General features: G+C 35.2%; 1 protein-coding gene across 4 annotated transcripts; it reads left to right on the top strand.

Moving 5' to 3' along the window:
- The first annotated feature begins 10789 nt into the window (after positions 1-10789).
- Positions 10790-23124, top strand: LOC131153437 (mechanosensitive ion channel protein 2, chloroplastic). 4 transcript variants are annotated; one of them, XM_058105750.1, is made up of 14 exons: positions 10790-11009; positions 14355-14466; positions 14685-14741; positions 15592-15749; positions 16912-17011; positions 17115-17212; positions 17330-17443; positions 18392-18452; positions 18967-19116; positions 19306-19416; positions 19769-19936; positions 20057-20170; positions 20707-20763; positions 21933-23124. In XM_058105750.1, the coding sequence occupies exons 2-14, from the start codon at positions 14389-14391 to the stop codon at positions 22872-22874; spliced, it is 2208 nt and encodes a 735-aa protein (XP_057961733.1). In that variant the 5' UTR covers positions 10790-11009; positions 14355-14388; the 3' UTR covers positions 22875-23124. The 4 variants fall into 4 exon arrangements, with proteins under 4 accessions (XP_057961733.1, XP_057961715.1, XP_057961744.1 ...); XM_058105732.1 differs by having other exon boundaries at positions 16888-17011; XM_058105761.1 differs by having other exon boundaries at positions 14261-14466.
- Positions 23125-23442: the final 318 nt, after the last annotated feature.

Below are 23442 nucleotides of genomic sequence, written 5' to 3'. Positions count from 1 at the left end.
GGTCCTAGTAGATAAAGGGACTAGGGTGGTTATTTTGGTTAGCTTACGTAAGCATCTAAATTTTGTACTAAACTTGATGAAAGTCCTTTTTGGAGGGTTGTAATATGACGATTACTCTAAGTCTGAATGTATGTAAATTATGGATGTATTAGTGAACTCTGGTATAAGGCTAGTAGTAATCCCAATAGATGTTTATGTTTTTCCGCAACATTTACATCATGATTATGTATGATTTACACCCGTATGTCCCTGTTTAGGACGGGTTGTTTCCATATCTTGAACAGGTATAGGTATTTGATGTATGTGAGTGACACCTGAGTCCGTGTAAAGGGCCGGGTCATTACATATTAACACAAAGATTAATATGTTCTCCAATACAGATTTTTGCAAATAAAAATATTTGGAGAATTTGGGATTTAAGCTTAAAAATAGTTTTGCAATAAATAATTTCTCCCAAGAATATTTATTAAGAAAAATAATCGGGTGAAACTAAAGCTAGTCTCAAAAATGATTTTAAGAATTCAATGTAAGGACCCGAACTCGAGTGGGTTTCTGTATATAAATTTTTCAGCGGATGCAAATAAATCTAAATTATTTTTATTATCAGAGCACTAATTAACTTTGTTACAAGTATATGTCTCAATTATTAAAAGAAAATTTCTAAAATTCTAAAATACATAAACATATTCTAAATTGTATTTTGCTAATTTTTTTATTCTACTCTGCTCTTTCTATTCCCGTCCATGCACTTATTACGCCAGATTTCTGGTACACTCTTCAAAATGATCTGAAATGTAAAATAATGATTGGGGTGAGACGACGATCAGTAGGTAAATAAAATTATTATTAGTGTATTGTGACAACTCGAATAATAACAGAATTTAAATAATAAAGAGGAAGGGAAATGGAAACAGTAACAGAAGGAGGAAGTCGACTTCGTCGACGACATTACACTTTGGGAAGGAATAACCGAGGAAAATCATCAGGGCTTCGTCGACGAATGCAGGGGATTCGTCGACGAAGGTATTAGAAAATTCATCAACGAAGATAGGATTCGTCGACGAGGAATGGCTTTCGTCGACGAAATTATTGAAGGACTCATCGACGAATCCAGTCCTATAAATATCAAAAACCCGATTTAAACGTCAAAAATTTGGAAAATATCATCCTCTCTCTCTCTCTCTCTCTCTCTCTCTCTCTCTCTCTCTCTCTTCAATTTTGGGCTGGATTTACACTGGTTCGACAATCCGAAGCCACCTCGACGCTCCTGGGGAAGTTCTCTCCAAATCTGCCGGAACCGATCGTTGGTAAAAGCAAGTTGGAAATCATCCCTGAATTGAGATAAGGCTTTTTAAGCCAAATTTAGTCTTACGGTAGTTATAGGAAATGATATACATGTGAAAATACTGAAATTTAATACTGAGAGTTTTCAATTTCAGGGTATTAATCAGGAAATCCTACGAGGGGTAGACCAGGATATTTTAGGGACTTTCTCAGTAGTCAAGTAAGGGAATAAACTAAAGCAGTTATTTTCATGCCAATTATTATTATTTATGAGAAAAGTTATTTTCAAGAAAGCATGTATAATATCTTTATATTACGAAGGAAATGCACATTTGGGAAAAATACTTTTATTATGTTGAAATGTATGTATATGTATGAGATGTCAGAAACTATGATTTCAGAATACAATGTATGGTTTTATACAACAAATGTGTGGTATGAATATTATTTTACATGAAAGAATATTATGTTATGACAATGATACGAATGAAATATGTTTTGAGAAATTATGAAAGAATACAGTACATTATGATGTTGAAAATACATGATAGATTGATTATTTTCATATTGATATACAGTTATATATGATTTCGGCGCGATGTCGTGTTTATGTATGATTTCGATGCGAGGCCGTACTTATGTATGATTTCGGCCTGAGGCCATATTTATGTATGATTTCAGCGCGAGACTGTATTTACGAGATGATCGGCACGAGGCCGTATTTATGAAATGTTTGGCGCGATGCCATTTTTATGAAAATTATGAAAGATGTTATATTATCATGTACTATATGTTATCAAAACCCGAATGTTAGTTTAGTTCAGTTCAGGAGCTCGGTACCGTTGCTATATAGATCAGATATCTATGTTCAGATTAGTGCTAACCACCCCACGAGGGGGTGGGAGATGGATAGTTGATGCAGCTTTCAATAGAGTGTGGACGTCCACCTAGCAGTCCGAACTAGGGTGTGGCGGGCTCATCGTATTTACAGACATTTTTGACTCGGCAATGGTCGGTCAGCCATTGTCGGGTCCCGCCTTCGGGCTGCACAACCCATCATGGGGGATAATACATGACGTTAGCTAACTATTCATTTTAGGTATATTTTCAATATTATCAGTATAACAGATGTTTACGTGCGATATGATTTATCAGCAATTACGAAAGTATATGATTATTCAATATGTTATGATAAATATTTATAGATATATGAAATGTATTGTATATGTATAATTACATTAAATATTCATGTTATCACACAGTTGTATTTAGTTTATTTTCCTTTACTGAGAAGTGTCTCACCCACGAACATTAAATGATTTTCAGGAAATCCAGAGAGACCGGCGGGTCAGGGCCGCCATTAAGTGATTGGAGCTTCCTACTAGAAGGGTAAACGTTGAACTAGGATCAAGAGATTTTTGTTGTATGATCCTAGTGTTATTTTGAATTTTTGGAGATTGTATATAGGAACAGTATTTTGATGGTATAGTAAACTCTGGTATTATGTTCTATGGTTGGATGATTAAGATTTTATACCTACTGCTGCTTAGGTTTCTACTGTGATTGACAAGTGTCCCCGTTACCCACGAGTTCGAATTGACTTTTCCGTTCATTATGTTACATTTTATATTAAGAATTTGAGGTCGTTACATGTATGGCAAAAATGAGCTTTCAAAATATTTTAATTTCGTAAAATAATATTTAATACTATAGCTTTAAAAATGCTTTTAAAATAAATATAAATTTAAAAATTTTCGCATAAAAACTTTTGCCATCAACTACAACAGTAAAATTTTATAATCATATATTATAACTGTTAAATTAAACTTTTAAATTTAAAAACTGTAATTATAATTTTTAATTATATACATATATATACTTTTCCTTATACGTTTCCTTTAAATCATCATTTAAGCATAATAATGGTCATGTTCATATAAACTTATACTTTACCTTCAAATCATCAATAACTTTGTACTCGTAATTAAATATGTATATACATATACTGCAAAAATCACCCTTAGGCCTGTTAATCGTAAGTCAGGTTTACCCTCATGACTCGATTGTGCAATCCGAAGACTGAACATATCTGGCTGGCCGGTCAAATTAAATCAACGTACATCATCATTAAGTAAGATTTTTCTTATTAAACTCTGGTCCGACCAAGGTGTACACTCAGGAAAAATTCACTACTATATAAAATCATTCTGTAAACAATGTGGGTGTACTTTGATCCGTTTAAACTTTAAACTGCGGTACCAAGAATTCATAATTTTCTGTATCGTCTGTGTCATAAGGGGTTTTGAAAACATCTTATTATAAAAATTACAAAATTACAATAATATCACTGAAATATCATTTTTACTCATATTTCCGTGAAATACGCAACGTAAAAATCAACTCATATCATTTTTACTTATATTTTCATGAAATATGCAATGTAAAAATAAACTCATGCCACACAATTTTCGTGTTAAAAATATTTTTTGAATAAAATTTTTGATGTAAAATACTCGAGGGGTTTAGAACATTTCTTAACTCAAAAATAAATGCAAGTATATTAAAGATAAAACTATTATAATTAAACATGCGTAAAAATAAACTCAAGAGAATTTTATGAAACTAACTAATATAATTGAAATTTACTTACAAATAAATTCGGGTATGAATTTTAAATAAAAATCTAACATAATCAAATTTACTTAAAAATAAACTTGGATATGAATTTTTAATAAAAAAAACTAGCATAATCAAATTTACTTACAAATAAACTCGGGTATGTATTTTAAATAAAAAAAAAACTAATATAATCAAATTTACTTACCTTTTCATTTACTTTGTGCTATGAACACAACGAATATCTCAGAAAAATGAGATCGGAAAGAGTGGGTGAGTAAGAATTTTAATTATAGCAAAAATTCTCCTTTCACCACTAATTCTTTCATTTACTAATATTTCTCTTCCTTTGGAAATTTTTTGTGAAAAATGAAGGTTGTAAACTTCCTATTTATAGGAAAATTTTGGAGAGGAAAATTGAATTTGTAAAAGTGTAAAAAGATGGGTGAAATTATAAATTATTTTTTATTTTTTATTTTTTATTTTTTATTAAAGAATGGGTAAGGGATAAACTAGATAAGGGTTGAGTCTGGGAGAGGGATGGAGGTCATGTGGGAGTGTTTGTCACCACTCCCATTTAATAAATTTTTAATTAATTACTTACTTAATTAATTATTTATTTATTTATTTACTTATTTTAATAATTTTTTTAAAAAATCATTATTATTATTATTATTATTATTATTATTATTTTTAAGTCATGTTTTTGTATTATATTTTTTAAAGAATTAAATTCAAAGTTCAAAAACTCATGTGGGCCCCCCACATGGTCTTGTGGGCCCCACACAACTTCGAGACCCAAGTGAGTCCTACGTAACTCCAATAGTTCTCACATTATTTTATGAGCCCTACATAGTTTCAGGACTCATGTCTATCCCACACGACTTCAGAACTCATGTGGGGCCCCACACAACTTCGAGACCCAAGTGGGTCTTACGTAATTCCAATAACCCTCATATGGTTTTATGAGTCCTACACAGCTTTGGGACTCATGTGAATCCCACACGACTTTGGGACTCATGTGGGCCCCACATAGTCTTGTGGGCCCCCACATAGGATACTTATATTATTATTATTATTATTATATCATGTATTTCTACAAATTATGTTTGTCAAAACACTATTTTATGTATATATACTTATTTACGTGTACAAACAGTGTTTATTCTGTTTATTTTATAAAATTTCATTTTGATCAGGCCAACCTCTAGGGAGCTATTGAGCCGCAATGGTCTCTCGGCACTCGAAAAGACAAGGTCTTTCTTAGGCATCAAACATAGAATCAAGGATTCTATAGAAAATACTTCTGTATTGATATTAATTAAATGACCATTTTTATTATTTTATTATTATTATGCTTTAATAGTATATATATATATATATTTTTTTTTTGGTCATCACATTCAAAGTATATGTGAGAGTAAGTGCTCTACAAATAAATGCCCAAAGTAAAAATACTCTCTTCTAAAATGATTTTTGAAATGAATAAATAAAAGAGAGTTTGAGAGAGATTTTAAAACATATGCCCCAAAGAAATGATTTTTGTAATTAAAAAAAATGGTTTTAGAGAACTTTGATTAACCAAAGGATTTGAGAGAATGAAGGGGTATTTATAGTTTTTCAATAAATTATGACCGTTAGGGACATGCTTGGTATTTTGGAAATATTTAATTACGAAATTAATTACATTTTAGGGCTTAAAAAATTCCAACCCGAGAGGTTCAGTCGACCATCTTAAAGGGTCGGTTGGCTAAACACTCATAGCGTATTTTGAATTTCAAAGGGGTTCGGTCGTCTATGGGAAACATCGGTCGGCTGAGTTAAGGCAAAAAACCAAACCTTTGTAGGTTCGGTCAATCGAGCTTAGGGCCGGTCTGTCGGTTCTTCAGGTTTAGTCGATCGAGGCATTTTTGAACTACAAGTTCAGTCACCCGGGGACAGTAGAAAAATCAAATTCCATGGTTTGGTCGACTGTGGATGGGGTCGGTTGCCCGAGGCATGGTCGATGTCGGCTCTTCGCCACCTGGGGCCATAGTATGTTCCAAGGGTTAGGTTGTTTGCCCATTAAAGTAGTATGTGAGCTGGGTTCAGAACGTCGTGAGACAGTTTGATCCATATCCGGTGTGGGCGTTAGAGCATTGGGAGGACCTTTCCCTAATACAAAAGGACCGGGAAGGATGCACCTCTAGTGCACTAGCTATCATGCCCACGGTAAACGCATGGTAGCCAAGTGCGAAGCGGATAATTGCTGAAAGCATCTAAGTAGTAAGCCCACCCCAAGATGAGTGCTCTTCTATTCTGACTTCCCCAGAGCCTCCGGTAGCGCAACCGAGATAGCGATGGGTTCTCTGCCCCAATGGGGATGGAGTGACAGATGTTTTGAGAATTCAAGAGAAGGTCACAATGAGATGAGCTGTTTATCATTACGATAGGTGTCAAGTGGAAGTGTAGTGATGTATGCAACTGAGGCATCCTAACATATCAGTAGACTTGAACCTTGTTCCTACATGACCCGATCAATTCAATTAGGCACTCACCATCTATTTTTATTGTTCAACTCTTTGACAACATGAAAAAATTAGTTGACTGTTGGCCTACAGTGTGTTCGGTCAACTGTGGTGATTTAAATGTTATTGGGTCGATCGACCGGGGCTATTTAAATATTCCAAAAAATCCAACGTTGCCGTAAGGTTTGTCTATGACCTATTTGAGCATTCAAATCATATCATGCAAGATGTATGCATTATTACAAACCATATATGAAAACTAAAATGCAATTACACCTTGAAATAATAAGTGTCTTTTTCTTTTACTCTTTGATCTTTCCATGGAATACGCACCGGATAATATAATCTTTATGTTCCTCCGGACTTTCATATCCTTTACCTCACATGTGTACTAAATCATGAACCTGTTCAAAAACAGTAAATGCACACATGAGATACTTGTACTTTGTCAGTATCAAAACAGGGATCGGACTCAAAAAGTCGATACTCACACTTAAAGAGAATGAACCAAGGATTGTTAAAGATGTCAAGTTAATTAGTGTAGGAAAAATATTGGAGAACTATAGAACAACGGAAGACTACATTAACTCATTATGTGATATTCCTAGGGAATTACAACCATGCATGTTATTGTTCAACAGTAATCTTTGAAGAAAGATAGGAAAATAAGCACACCAGATGCTTGGCGAAGTACCCGAATCATATGTTCATGCTAATTCAGCTACAATTTGGTAATCTTTAGGTTTTCTCCTCTTCAGATTTCAACCATCGATGGGAGGTGTGATATTATTTGATTTAAACTTAATCAACTCATCTTTGAGACCAAAAGTGTCACGACCTGCTCATTTTCCACACATTTTTTTTTATATAATAATATCATCATAAAATCAATACCACATATCTCACATTTCAGTTCAGTAGGTCACAATCCACCTAGACCCATGGGTACCAGGGATATATCAGAACATATAGCAAAAGCCTACGCAGTAGAAAATGTACAATCATATTCATACCATCATATCATACATCACAATGTACCAGAGTTACTACAATCACTGTACTTCCATATATACATCCCAAAAATAAAATCTAAGGACAATTTCCACAAAACCATACTATCCCTACCAAAAACTTACCCTTCAAAAAGGGCAGATAAACCACACTATGTCAGCGGGGCTTTTCCCGATCTCCTATCTGGGACTCTTGAAAAGTTAATAAAATTTAGGGGTGAGACATCTCTCAGTAAGGAAAATAAACTAATACTAGTGTGTGGCAACATGAGTATTCTGTGTTCTACATATACCATACATAACATATTCAATATTGTTTATCAAATCTGGGAAAACATAAGTACATCAAAACATGGCAGAACATATTGCATTTCGTAAAGATATCTCATCTCATATCATAATAATAATATTATAAAACAATCTTGGTAGGTTAGCTAGCTGTTGTCATATATTACCCCCACATGACTGGGTTGCGTGGCTCAAAGGCGGGACCTAACAATGGTTGGCCAACCACTGCCAAGTCAATAGTCTAGTCTATAGGTCCGATAGGTCTACCCAGACTGGTCCGTACACCAGGGACGATAACAGCACACTTCTTGAAAATAACTACATCGACCATCCAATCTCACACCACTCCGTATAACGGCGTTAACACAAATATCATGATCATGAAGACCATGAACACATAGCAACGATACCGTGCAAGTGCTAGTCTAAACCAAGCCAACCAGGTTCTGATATCGTATAACATATACTAAAATCGTGATACATAGATATCTCATATCATTTACTTTCATATCAATCATATCATTTTTCATACATACGTATATCATAAAAATCATCGGCCCGTACGCCGGTATTACACATTTTATCAAAGTTCGGCCCGTACGCCGACAACACATAGCTCGGCTTGTACGCTGGCAAATCACATAGCTCGGCCCGTACGTCGGCAAATCACGTAGCACCGCCCGTACGCTGGCAAATCACATAGCTCGGCTTGTACGCCGGCAAATCTCGTCCACATAGCACGACCCGTACGCTGGCAAATATATCCACATAGCACGGCCCGTACGCTGGAAAATCATATATATATATATATAGCACTCGGCCCGTACGCCGATTTTTCGCGTCATAAAAATCCATATCATTCACATTCTCGGAAAACAATATTTCATTACATTTAATACTCATGCCACACTGAACATATTTTTCACGTATTCAACATATCAACATTTAAACAGTATTTTCCAAACATAAATAAGATGTTACATATATATATATATACAAGTATTTTTTCAAAAAAAAATTAGCTTAGTTTATCCCATTACCTGATTCCTGAAAAACCCCTAAGAAAATCTTCCCCGCACCCGCAGGGTTCCTAACTCAACACCCTGAAAATGAAAACCCCTAGTAATAAACTCTAGTATTTCTACGTGTATAACATTTCTTATAACTACCATTAAGTCAAATTCGGCTTAAAATGTCTTACCTTTACTTAGGGGTGATTCCCAACTTCCTCAATTAACACCCCTGAAAATGGAAACTCCTAATATTAAACTTCGATATTTCTACGCGTATAACACTTTTCTCAACTGTCACAACTCCAAATATCGAGTAGAAGGCTTTACCCTGGATTTGGGATGATTTCCAACTTGACTCCACCAACGATCCGCTCCGGCAGATTTGGAGAGAACTTCGCCAGGAGCGTCGTGGTAGCTTCAAATCTTCGATTCGGCGAGAAACGAGCCCAAAATTGAAGAGAGAGAGGGAGAAAACTGAAGAGGAGAGAGAGAGTGTGAGTTAGCTTCTTAATGAAGCTTTAAAAATCTGGATTTTCCCATATTTATATAACAGTGAAATTCATCGACGAGTCCTTCACAAATTTCGTTGACGAAATCCACTCCTCATTGACGAAATTCAGTCGGCTCCAAAAACCCCTCTCGGTATTTTCTCGTTGACGAGCTCCTGTGTTCGTCGACGAGTCCTTCACAAATTTCGTCAACGAAATCCACTCCTCGTCGACGAAATTCAGTCAGCTCCAAAAACCCCTCTTGTTATTTTCTCGTCGACGAGCCCCTGTGTTCGTCGACGAATTCTCTTAAGCCTTCGTCGATGAATCCCCTATATTCGTCGACGAAGTCCTGTTGACCCCTTTTTTCCGTTTTTCCTCCCAAAGTTCAATGTCGTCGACGAACGCTTCGTCGACGGCCTCCTTCTGTTTTCGGTCTCCATTTCCCTCTTTTTATTAGTTAAATACTATTCTAAATTCGGGTCGTTACAAAAAGTATGCACATATGCGGAGATAAAAGCATCATTATGACCTGTGAGAATATGTATGTATTTGTTAGGTGTCTAATGAAAAGTTCTTTAAGGAGAGTAAAATTTTTTTTTGCTTGTATATTGTGTATAACTAATAACAACCACATAAACATGATATCAAGTTTAAGTTCACAACATGCCCCTAGACATAAGCTCAGGTGGTAAGGAGGTTCCCCAGAAGGCCGCTTATGACGATGGATCTAGGGTTCAAACCCTGCCGCTTGCAGCGCACATCCGGATTTACCTTCTACGTGTTGGCTGTAGGCACGACTGGCGTAAGTGTGAGATTAGTCTGGCGCGTAAGCCCAAGAAACCCGGCGTATTAAAAAAAAAAGAGTTTTAAGTTCACAAGAATACTTTCAAACCAAAAGTATGCATATATTGTGTATATTTGTTAGCCAAGCTCTATTTAAGAATGATATTTGGGCTTTGCTAAGAAAGATAACTAAAGTTGGCTTGGTTTTATTTGAAATCAAGGTTTGTTTGGCTTAATTTGAAACTAAGGTTTGCTCAACTCTACCGAGTCTACTTGGCTCAATTGAATCGAGACTTATTTGGTTCAGTGGAAAGACCAAGTTAAGAATGTAAAAGCATCCAGAGTAAGTGATTGTTAGTTTTTTGCACAGAAGTACAATGCAATTCGCTGTAAAAGATGATGTGATAGTCATCTGATTGATTGGAAGTTATGACGTAAGATGAAGTATTGGGTCAAGTGAAGATGTGAATGAATATATTATTTAGTTAGAGTTTAAATATTTTGAGAGATGGATAAAGAAACTAATACATTATAATATTAATAATTAATAAATATAGCGACATATTTTTATTTATTTCATTAAATTTTTGATTAGCCACTTTTGAACCACTTTTAGGCTTTTATTTATTGCAATTAATTAATTAATTAATTATTTAAACTTTAAATACGGTTTGACTAATTTGGATGAGGGAAATCATACTTTCGCCCAATCATAAATTAGAAAAAGAAAAGGAAATTTTGACACAATTTAAATGTGATGGCCGAAAGGAAGAAGGAACAGTCCACCTGTCCAAATTATAGACGTTATTGCAGACTTGCATGTGTGTTTGGTACACAGGAAAACCCTGTGGACCACGTCCTCGCGTACCGCCCACCCAAGAAAATCATACACCTCCCGCCCCGGCTCCCCAAACCCCAATGTCTCTTTCTCTTTAGAATCACCTTGGATTCTCAATCGCCACTAAGCTCTCGACCGCCGTAATCTCCCGAGCTTCATCGTCTTTGCTTGTTCACAAGGTAACTCTCTCTCTCTCTCTCTCTCTCTCTCTCTCTCTCTCTCTCTCTCTCTCTCTCTCTGTATGCAGGCAGAGATGTATGAGGGATTATTCGTCTTTCTTTGGTTTATTTATTTATTTATTTATTAGAAGAAATTTTATGGGAAATGATTGTGGCGTCTAATTTTGAGTTTGGGTCTATAGGTTTTAATAGCGGAGACTGTAGGCGTTGAAATTACAACTCTAGGGTTTCATTAGTGGTTTTAGGGATTGGGATGAAGTTGGTGTTGGTATTGTTATTTGCACAGATTTTGTCATGTGGTCCTGTGGGGGGTGGGGGTGGGGGGGGGGGGGGGTGTAGAAGTTAATGAACAGTAGGATTTACGATACACTATTTGTTGATTTGTGGCTGGGTTGATTGGTGATTACTGTTCACTGTCTGGATTATACCTGGGTTTCATGCTGTAGAATTTTAGGAGAGTTATTTAATTTTGGATTTAATGTGTATATGTGTTATCATTTTTTTCTGAATTTTGATGTTATTGTTTTTTTCATGATACAGTTTTAGGTGATGAGACTAAAGTAGTAGTTAATGCTGATTTGGGACCAGGATCAGATTGGTTAGAAATTAGAATTAAATAGGTTTTAGGAGAAGTAGGAATAAGAGAAAAGGTTTACAATGCAATTCAACAAAATTTCAAACATTGCGGTTGAAATGTGGGACCTGAAATTGAAAATTAGGAAGAAAAAGAAGCATCTGATCCCAACTGGTCCTTATGATTTGGGAAATGCCAAAGCTTACGAGGCACTAATTTTCAGGGAGAGTCTTAGTAGCTTCGGACCTTGTCAGCTACAGAGAATTCCCTGCCAACGATCCAATTTGAATGAGGGGGAATGACAATGATGGAGGTCTTTCTAGTTGAGGCTCTAGACTATTCAGATTACAGACATTCTTACTTCATTATTCCCAAAATCCTCCTTTTCTTTATATTGTAATGAAGGTTTATCAAATGTCTCTTTTGGATGGAAGCTTAAAAAGGCATGTGAACCCAACAAAAAAGAAAAGCCGAAACACAACCCAAAATAGAATATGTGCATGTATGTGTGGATATTGGTACCCACCTGCTTTTTCATCTGAGTAAATTTTATAGGTTTGCAGCTACATATAAAACCTTTTCATACCTAAATTTAAAGAGTTGAGAAATGGGGTAAAATGTGGTTTCAATTTCTTGTGTTCATAAATGTTGCTCATATGACGGGTAAAAATTCCTTAACAATATCACTTTATATGTAAAGATAACGTTTGTGTAAGGAAGAATTTACAAATTATAAATTAGCACCTATTGATACATTCACAGTGTTTATTATGTTTAATACTTTGATGTGTATTATAACTGATTTGATTAGACTCAGATATTATGGTGCATATCTAAAAATAATTCAGAACTTGGGTAAGTGATGGAGTTTGAAGAGGACATCTTATGAGCAATGTTAAAGCAGTGTAGCATGGAATCAAGGATGATGCAGGGAAGTGCATTTGGGGAGGTGTATATGCATATCTATTTAAATGTGGAAAATTTTATATTAGACATCTATGACTCCAAACTCAAATCGTTGTATGGTATGTTTGGTAGTCAAGTCATGCCTACAGTATGAGTCTAACATTAGAAATTTTTGTCTCAGCTAAGAAAATGGATTCATTTAGGGCCTGTTTGGTAGTTTTTCTATTTTCAGTTTTTTTTTTTCATTTTTTTATAGTTAAGAAACAAATTATGGGAACATGTTTGCTTATGTTGACGGTTTTCATTTGTTTGGGAAAAAACTAATGGCCAAATTTTATGGTTTTCAGTTGTCTTAGCAACCTATTGTCAGAATATTTTAGTATCCAAAATTAAATTTTTGGATTAAAGCATTCATTTTATCCATACTTTTTGATTAAAATTAAAATTAAAAGATCATATGAGTTTAAAATATAATTAAAACAAAAATGCTCATAAAACTTGAAAAAATAGTAAAAGCCATTTACAAAATACTTTTACTATATTTCAGTTGTCATTTACAATAAGATTGTTCTTGTAAAGTAAATTTTGAAATATAATAATTAAGTAAATAATAATAATAGTTTTTATTTTTATTATAGTGTTTTTAATTTATATTACTTTGTAGTTTTACTATTTTAATCATATTTTGTAATTATTATTTGATTCAAGGACTAAAATGAACATTTTTTAATCAAGCTTTAAATTTGTTTTAATTCTAAAAATATCAACCAAGTAGGTTGTTGGTTTTTAGTTTTTTTAATTTCTATTTCTAGTTTTTAGTTTTCATTTTCATAATTTTTGAAAGTATTACCAAATGGCATCTTAATTAGTGGAAAGGATTTTTTATGGATGAGTTCAAGAACAAAATAATTATCCTAATAAATCTTTCTACTAGGAAATCAGTTGTCACAATTAGGGACCAAAGTAGATGACGTTCAAAGTCAACCAGCATTTTAAAGAACCCAAGGATGAATGATAATGGACAAACGAAATCTAGACAAAAGTAAACCTTTATTTGTGCCTCAAGAAATTTGATTGAATTTAATTGTACAGCTGAAAGAAAATCAACATAGAACTATGAGGAATCGGATTTGAACCCACCATTCCTAGAGCTTAAATAAAAAAATAATCAAATACAAACTTTCCTTCAATGGCCCCTACCCAATCTCAAGTATTAGATGAAGAATAACTAGTTCCAAAACAATTATTTACCATAACAAAAGAATTCCAAATAGATAACGAATATTAAGGAGAGGATTTATGCAAGAAAAATATATATAAAAAAGAAATGATTTTCTTTCGGGAAAAAAAAAATGAAGAAAAATGAAATAAGATTAGAGAAGAATGGTGTCATTTATAAAGAGATTTCAAATAAACATTCCATTTTTCAAATGATTTGAAGAAATATTTTCTATTATTAATAAATAAAATAAAATTAACCAATCTTCATTCTTTGTGCACTTATTTTGTGCTGCATGCCTTCAATCTATTGGTCACAAATGGGCTGTTTCTTTCCTCCTCAGATGACTTTATCGTAACTTTCATTTGTTTTTTCAACACCTACTTTTTCTTCTTCTTTTCTTTTCTTTTTTGGTGAGTTATTTGCATCATCATGATTTAGCACGTGCAACATACATAGGATGATTTACATTATTGCTATAAAAAAAATACATAGGATGATTTGTATTATGTTTTGAAGCCATCTAATTCTCTTTACCAATTCCGTTAACAGATTGTGGACTTCTCAAGTTTTCAGATTTTTCCTGCTGTCTCCATTGATATTTGTTTTACTGGCATTGAATAACATTATGATATTGTACTGCTAGCGGCATCTCCGAATCAGCTTATTTTAACGCTGTTATGGCTATTGCTGGTTCTTTGCAATTTCCTCATGACTTGGGAATTCACAAGAACCACGGACATTGTATACAGTTTAAGGTACAAATAATGTTTCATTTGAAACATTCCCTCCTCCTCTCCTCCCCCCCCCCCCCCAACCACCACACTCTTCTTTCTCTATCTCTCTCTTGCTAAAAATCAAAAAAGGCTTCAGTAGTCTCCTGTGGCAAGATTTTTTCTTTTTCCGTTGGAGAGGGGCATTGTTTAGCTTCATTGCTTTCATCTTAATTTCAAATCTGTTTCACTTTTGGATTCAGAATGAAGGAAGAGACAAGTTACGTTTACTGGGTGCCAGCCTTTCGTCACATGCTTCGGTATGGTTTTCTCTCACCTCTATCTCTTTGATCTGTGGTATTGCACTTCGCAGCGCAACATAAGCATGTTGGGTGTCTGTAACCTAAATCCTTTCCTTGCCCCCTTCTTGCTCATGTGTCTGTGTGTATTTTGGGGGTAGGTGGTGGGTGGGATGAAAAAACATAAAGAAAAATTCATGTTTTGATTTGGCATGACATATATCTCTGTGTAAATTTTTGCCTTATTCTCATTTCTGTTTTGTATTTATTAGGAATCTGTTGATTCTATTCAGCCACAGAACCATCATGTTAATGTTGCAATGCATTTTAGTTGATAACTGGATGGTGGTGACCGTGGTGTACAAGTTCTTGGAGTCTGAATGTCTAACTTCTCTTTGTTCTTTTCTTTTCATTTCTTTTGGATTCATTGGAACACTCTGCCTTGGCTACACAATCGGGATTAGTGCTTTCCCCATCCCAAAACCCTCACCCCATCCCATGGTTTGAATTTGAGACCTGCAGCATGGAAATGTCCCATGGTCAATCCGTCGCAATATATTTAGGGGACATCTAGCATGGTTTTTATGGTTCTGTTCTTACTGGTTGCCAGTAATATCAGTTATTTGAGTTATTTTCTCATTCCCCTTGTCAATTTAAATATACATTTTTCCGAGATATTGCTTCCTACCATGTTGTGAGTGCAGTACTTATGACATAATAATTTTTTATGTTGTGATTAGAATTCCTCCCTTCCAGCCAACAGTCACACAAATGCACTGAAAGGGGGAAAACTCCTTTGAAAATCATTGGTATCAACTTATATAGAACAGAATCTTTGAATATGTATGTTTTTTATTTTTTCCATATTCAGAGACGGGACTGTTGGTGTATCCGCCTTTCAGACTCTGTGTACAGGCCAATGTACTCTGCAACTTATAGACGCAATATTTTCAAGTGCCATTCTTCTCTTTTACCTGGAAGAGCATTTAAAATTTATAGTATGAAGGCTACTGCAATGGCATTGACAAGGTAACTATTGTAACTGGGTTTATGCACATGGCACATGCACGTGCACATCTGTGTTTCATGAATATCCCACCTTCTGTCTCAGTTCCAAATTTTCCTTTTTTATTGACCAATATCGCATCATCTATTTCAATCCCATTTTCTTTCATTTTCTTCTCCCCATTCTCCCCCCACTCCTTGTTTTGAAGATAACATTTGTTATTTTATACTATTTTTGTGCACTGCCATTAAACATTTATGCATTACTTCATTATTGACTTTTTTATATATATGTAAATTTGATGCTCATAACAAGATGTAAAAATCTTAAGTAGTGAGGTTGATATTGCTTAAAATTCTAGAACTTGTGGGAAGAGGTGGGCACACATTTAGATGGGGACTGGGGATGATCTCATTCTTCCACATGTAAGAAGCATTCATAGCAATCTGATGAAACACTGATCTAGGATAAACGTGGGAGGAAGTTGACTAGGGATATATTTCTGCATTGCTTTTTGAGATTCATCTCATCCTCCTATCTTTGTAACTCATTCTGTTCTTTTGTTAATATATTTTTTTCTTATTAAAAAAAAAAAAAAAACACTCTGACAGTAGGTTGCTACCACAAGTGAACCAGTGAAGACCAAAAAATCTGGTTTATGCCGCTGCAAAGACTAAAAACTGACAAAAAAATTTGAAAATTAGCAACATAGACATGCATTGCTGCCACCCGTTTCTTCACAAAACAACAACAAAGATAGAATGCAAGAAACAAAAATAATACCAGATAGCCCTTTAGACATGGTTTCAATGTTCCTATAACAGAAAGCGTGAATTAACAGTGTCACTTTGAGTGCAATGTATCCATATGTTAAGCACTCCTCTCATTTAGGTATAAACTTTCAAGCATTATATTTAAGTGTATTAAAAGTTAGGTGGAAATTGGGTTATGTTCTTATACCTGCATTTGTAATCGTTGTCAAATCATTGTTTCTACTAAGATTAGTTGTTTTAAGTTAATCTTTATATCTTAGACATGGTTTTGATGTTCTTATATTAGAAACATTGAATTAGATGGTGTCACTGTCAATGGCTATCCATCTGTCAAGTATTCCTTGCATTATTTATAAAATTTAAACCATTTTTTAATCATTTAATTCAGGTCATATAATGCTTTGCAAGGTAGTCCTCTCGTGCTCAAGTTAGTCCCTGCAGTTGGTGTAATTATTTTTGCTGTGTGGGGTCTTGGGCCACTCTTGCGTCAGGGCAGAAACTTGTTTTTCCATGTATGTGCTCTCATATGATTTATTTTCTCTATTTTGCCCCCCTTTTGTGGCTACCAAGTTTATGAATTTTCTTTTATTACCTAATATTTCCAATGTCTTGCAGAAGAGTGATGGTAGTTGGAAAAAAAGTGGTACATACTATGTTATGACCTCATATCTTCAACCTATGCTGCTATGGACTGGAGCCATACTTATCTGCAGGTGTTAGCAGCATGTCATTATTTAACGCCAAGAAGAAGTGCAGTTAATTTCATTTTAAAATGCAACACTTGTTTGCCCATCACTACCACGTACTGATCACTGGTGTGTTTCTTGCAGAGCATTGGATCCAGTTGTTCTTCCTTCAGAAGCTAGCGAGGTTGTTAAGCAACGGCTATTGAATTTTGTTAGATCACTGTCAACTGTGCTTGCGTTTGCCTATTGTTTGTCAAGGTATGAGTGATACCTGGCACCATCTTCTACCTACTTCAGCAGATGCTTCGATATGGTTTAAGGGACGTATTTGTTTTATTTTTTTTTAATAATAAAAGGAGGTATATTAGATAGATAAAGAGAAGATGCAATGAATTGAGGCAAAAGGTCCACTAAAAAAAACAGAAAATAAAATTAAAAATAAAAATGAAAAAAAGGGATAAAAATAAACAATTAACTAAGGAAGCCCCTCTTCAATCCTTTTCCGTCATTATTCACCTCACTTTTCAAATTAGCTAACTCCCTCTGACCCTTTTTAGCTCTGTTTTTGCACCCATCAAAATGTACTTCATTTCCTCCAGGATCACAAAACTTTAAAATCCTTCTTATCCATAAGATCTTGAACTTATAAATCCTTCCTTGAAATCTCTTCCAATGGTGTTGGTAAAATTCCGTCCTTGCACTGCAAATCATTAAACAAGCTGTCATTTTCAAAGATAGAAACCCCCTCCTATCCTTCCAACTGGGATGGAGGTACATATGATAAACCCTAGAACATCCATGGAATCAGAAACATATCCATATCCTTCCCTAATTTCATCCAGCAGTAAACACCCGCCCCAATCAATATCACCAAAATTATCAGGACACCAGTGCTGTCTTTAGGGTGATCATGATTACAGCAGTACCACAAACCGCCACTGTTGGCAATATTATTGTGCTTAGTTATTTTTGCATTATATGGATTAATTTCCTGCACTTTCTTTTGGTATAGGCTATCTTTCTGCTTTCTTTTGTTAGTGTTTTTTTATGTAATCTGGTTGTACCTTATTTTGTTTCACTTGTTTCGTACTTGTTATGCCATGTGTTATTATATGTTTTGGCTGTTCAATATCTGGCTTCAGTATTTTATAATTTCATTGATTGTTGTGTCATGATCACTAAACATGGCTTAATTCTTTTATGCAGTGTGATTCAACAAACCCAGAAATTAGTCATGGAGGCAAATGACACTGGTGATGCAAGAAATGTATGTATTGATGATGTAAAATTTTGAAATTCCTGGGTTCCCTCTTTTATATGTATTGTATTTTGACTGCTGCATTACTTTTTAATTATAAAAGTAGACTCATTAATATATGAGATGACAGTCATCCTAAATGATAGGCTACTGGTACATTTTCTTATATATAGCACTAAAAGAAATTGGCTATCTAGCTTGATAATTTGTGATGAGATATTAAGTACAACCATGTGGGGATACCATGCAGCATGCCTGCATGTTCAAATAAGTTATCTGTCTCTTGAAGACCAAACGCAGTTAGCTGTATATTTCAAATACTTGAGTTTTGCGCTTAGCCTGACAGGGAATTTGATGATACCTATACTCTTAATACTTCTATGGCTGGTTATTGGAATTTAATGGAGGAACATAAACAAAAAGCATGCTGCCTTCAAAATTTCTTTATGTTATTTATTTTTGCTAGTAACATGCCTGGCTACTTTGTTTATCCTAAATTAAAGATTTATTGCTTTTGTGGCAGATGGGTTTCCAATTTGCTGGAAAAGCTATATACTCTGCCGTATGGGTTGCTGCTGTAGCATTGTTCATGGAGTTGCTAGGTTTCTCTACCCAGAAATGGCTAACTGCTGGAGGTCTTGGGACTGTATTATTGACACTTGCTGGTCGTGAGGTGCAATTTAGTTTGTTCTATTGGTTACTTGTACATGCTTGGTTTTTTTGAATAGCACATTATCCTTGACATTTCTGCATTTCATTTAAGGTTCACCGATGACAATCTGTTTTTATTTTATTTTTATATTTTGAATTGTATGGGTTCATGTTATTGCAAATTTTTACGTTAATTGTTCATCATATCCAGATATTCACAAATTTCCTATCAAGCGCGATGATTCATGCAACCCGGCCTTTTATTGTGAATGAATGGATACAAACAAAGATTGAAGGTTATGAAGTTTCTGGGACTGTTGAGGTTTGTACTTGAGCATACAACATATCCCTAAAAATGAAAGGCTGGATGAGAATAAACAAGAGGGATATTTTCCCTAAAAATGAATGGATGCCTTTGTGATGTATTTTTTATTGATATTTTCACTTGTTCCCAATTTGTCATGAAGCTTTTTTCCCATATTTTCCCAACTTCAAATTGTTGTTATTTTCCTCATCAGCATTGATACAAACTCCAGATTTATTTGTTATAGGCTTTTTTTGTCACCTTTTTTATTTGTTGATAGGAGGACGGATGTTCAAGGAAAGGAGATTGATGTTTGAAGTCATTCAGAGACTTCGCTAATGCTAATTTTGATAAATTTTGCTGTCTACAGCATGTGGGGTGGTGGTCACCAACAATTGTAAGAGGTGAAGATCGTGAAGCGGTTCACATTCCAAACCACAAGTTTACTATGAATGTTGTGAGAAATCTCAGTCAAAAAACTCATTGGCGCATTAAAACCCACCTAGCCATTAGTCACTTGGATGTCAATAAGATTAATGTGAGGAATGATCTGGATCATCCACTTAACTTTAAATAATAGTGGTATTTTGTTGTCAGAAAATTGCTATATGATCTTTCCCAGCGATGAATGGTTGCGCTACTTTTCTTTTTTGTGCAGAGCATTGTTGCTGATATGCGAAAAGTCTTGGCCAAGAATCCTCAAGTAGAACAGCAGAGGTTGCATAGAAGAGTATTTCTGGACAATATTAGTCCCGAAAATCAGGCCCTTTTGGTTAGTTACTGCTGCCATATATGATTTCCTTTTTGTTTCAAACAAAAAAATAGGACAAACAGATTCTTTTAGTAACTTCAACTAGATTGTTTGCTTAATCATGATAGCAGTATTTTATTTGTACCTGAAGTCTCCTCCATTAGCTAGGGACATACCTCACATCTTTTGCATTGTGATGGGAATCAACAACAAAAAAACCAAGCCTTAAGTCCCACTAGGTGGGTTCGGCTATATGAATCCTTTTCCGCCAATTTATGTGATCATGGACCATTTCTTTTGAAAAATTTAGGGCTATTAAATCTTCACTCACTATCTCATTCCAAGTTATTGTGATGGGAATCAAGGACATTAAAAATAATTAAAACCAGAATCCAATATTCCAGTTCTTAATTTGGAAGGCGATCTCTTCTGTTTGACTTCATAGGCTAGTTCCAGTACTGGAGCAAGGCTGAGCATTCAATGGGTTCATTTGACAGCACCAATCATGGCTTTTTATCCATGTTTATAATTTAATCTTTGCCTTGTTTATTTTGCAGATTTTGGTATCCTGCTTCGTGAAGACCTCACATTTTGAAGAATACCTGTGTGTCAAGGTACGGATTTTCCTCCAGTATTTGCCCTTCATTTTTTTGAAATTGAAAAGGTTTACCGAGTAGGATTCTCTTTTGTATGCATGCTATACAATACAGTTAGCAATGCACCACCAGACAATTCCAAGATGAGAAATTGAGTCAAGCTAGGGAGCATTGCTAGGCAGATCATTAAAATTCTGTGTGAACTCTGGTAGGCATTTGGACACAAGCATTTGTACCTAGAATGTATCTCTCCTGTCTCTGTCATGAAGGCAGCTTGAAAGATCTCACAATAAGGGGCTAAAACCTTTTGCTAAATGTGTTTCAATTAGGGAGTCATCCTTTGCGTTTGAAATATTAAATAGGGATTCTCGCTTTGAAGGCAACTTCAAAGACCTTGCAATAATGAAAATAAGGATTCCTGATTTAAATATCAGAATTGTGTGAAAGCATGGTAGTGTATTCATACATAATAAGAAGTCAATGCAGTACCTTAAAGTTCCAACAATTAATATATGCTCAAGGTTCACCTGGATGACGGACTCATAATGAATCCTTTCTAGTTTATGTAATTAAGGTAGAATGAAATTTATTATTTGGTGAACCTGAGAGGTGTTTGTCTCATTGTGTATGCTATGGATTTGGTCTATAGCAGCATATCAGTGATTCTGCATAAGAATAAAAATGCAAGGGGGGATGAGTCATTGGTTTCCCATCCCCCTCTGCCTTCCATCAGCCTCAACCAGTCAACATTCTTCTTGTTATCCGAATCTTCTCCCTTGTATCCTGGACTTGCTGTATTAATTCCATTTCACGTTCTTAATTTGATAATGTCAAGAAATCTCTTTAATGAAACTCTTTTAGCATAAATTTTCCCAAGTACACTGGCTTGGAGGACTAATCCTTGCCGTTTGTTAAATTTCTGTTCTTTGTGACCTCATTCTGTTTTGCTGGTGTTAATTTTATTGGAATGTTAGCATTCCACGTTCTTAATTTTCTTTTATGCTACTTTACTCATAAAAAACGAATAAATAAATAAATAAATAAATAAAAACCATCTTCTTTGCTGATTACTGTGCCGATGGTTATTTCAATCAACTGTGCTTGCAGTCAACAGAAGGGTACCCCAATTAGGTTAAATAATGTTAATCAATTAACTCTTTAAGTTTTGTGTGTTTATTGGGAAGTAGGAAGCTATACTGCTGGATCTTCTTCGAGTCATCAGCCATCACCGAGCTCGACTTGCCACTCCAATTCGTACAGTTCAGAAAATATATAGTGACACTGAGTTGGAAAATGTGCCATTTGCTGAAACAATCTTTACTCATGGCAAAGCAGCATCTAACCGACCATTGCTGCTTATTGAGCCTTCTTACAAAATTAATGGAGAAGATAAACCAAAATCTCGTCCAACACGCACAAATGGTGAGCAAGATAGCAGGGTCACATCATGGCCAACACCTGAAACCAAGGGAGATGCAAAGGCTGGAGCGACACTGATGCCTGACTCAAAGACTAGAGAATTGCCAACAGCCAACACCAAGGGAGACACCAAAATTGGTGAAATGCCAAATTCTGAGGAGGATCGTAAGGCAACAACTTCTGTATCTGATCTCAAGGAAGCAGAGAGGGGTAAAATGACGTCGAAGTCAATCTCCAAAGATTCAAAGGTTAGCAAAACACCAAATTCTGACACCAAAGTGCGAACATCAGTTTCTGATAATATGTCCCAGAACATCTCCGACAATATGTCCAAGAAGCAACCTAAGAAAACAAGCTTGGAAAATGCTCGGCAGAATGTCAAAATTGACAGTGCTCCAGTTTCCACATCGGAAACTGGTGCAGAAAAACCAGGCTGTTCCCCACACCCTGCTCAAGCCAAAAAAGAAGCTGAGAGGTTGCCAGTCGTACAGCCATCAACATCAAGGCCTGCATTGGAAGAGAACATAGTTCTCGGCGTTGCTTTGGAGGGTTCAAAAAGGACTCTTCCAATAGAGGAAGCAATGACTCCCCCAGCAAGCCTTGTGGAGGCGAAGGAACTAGCTGCATCCAGGAATGGAAATGGATCTTCAGCTGCTGATAATGATAAAAAAGATGGTCGGACATCAAGTGATTATAACAAGACTGATTAATTTTAGTTCTTTTTAACTCCTGCGCAGTCTTCAACATTCCCCTTGGAGATCTGTTTTTATTAAGTTGCATAATGGGTGTATATAATATAAGAAGTCCTTGTAATTGTTGTCGTTGTCAATTGTAGGGTTTATTAGTTTCCTCCAATTGGCAGCGGATTGGATACAAGTGTAAGATTTGTCATATTGGATTAAACTGTTGTCAAATTGATTTATTGGAGAGCTAACCAAATTTGGCATTTTTCTGTTGGGATTTCTTTGTTTTGTTTTTTTTTTGTTTTAGTAATCATGGTCCTTAAATATTCATGATAAAATGCACAGGAAAACTCACAGGAAGACTCGAGCACCATCGCAGAGACAGAACAACACAGCAAAAACAAGACTCCAATGCAAATCACTGATACCCGTCTAAACTCATTCCTGCTTTGCTTTGACATTGAAGAACATGTTTATAACTTCCAAAATTACACCACCTTCTGAGCAGTACGATTAATCACCGAAGAAATTCTTCCCATTCGACAAAACTCACCTTTAAATTTGTTGTGACACCACTTCTCCAAATCCCAATCTC

This window comes from Malania oleifera, chromosome 1, assembly GCF_029873635.1.
Source record: "Malania oleifera isolate guangnan ecotype guangnan chromosome 1, ASM2987363v1, whole genome shotgun sequence".
Lineage (NCBI taxonomy): Eukaryota > Viridiplantae > Streptophyta > Magnoliopsida > Santalales > Ximeniaceae > Malania > Malania oleifera.
The sequence above is the reverse complement of the archived record's forward strand: the minus strand, read 5'-3'. Positions and strand labels throughout refer to the sequence as shown.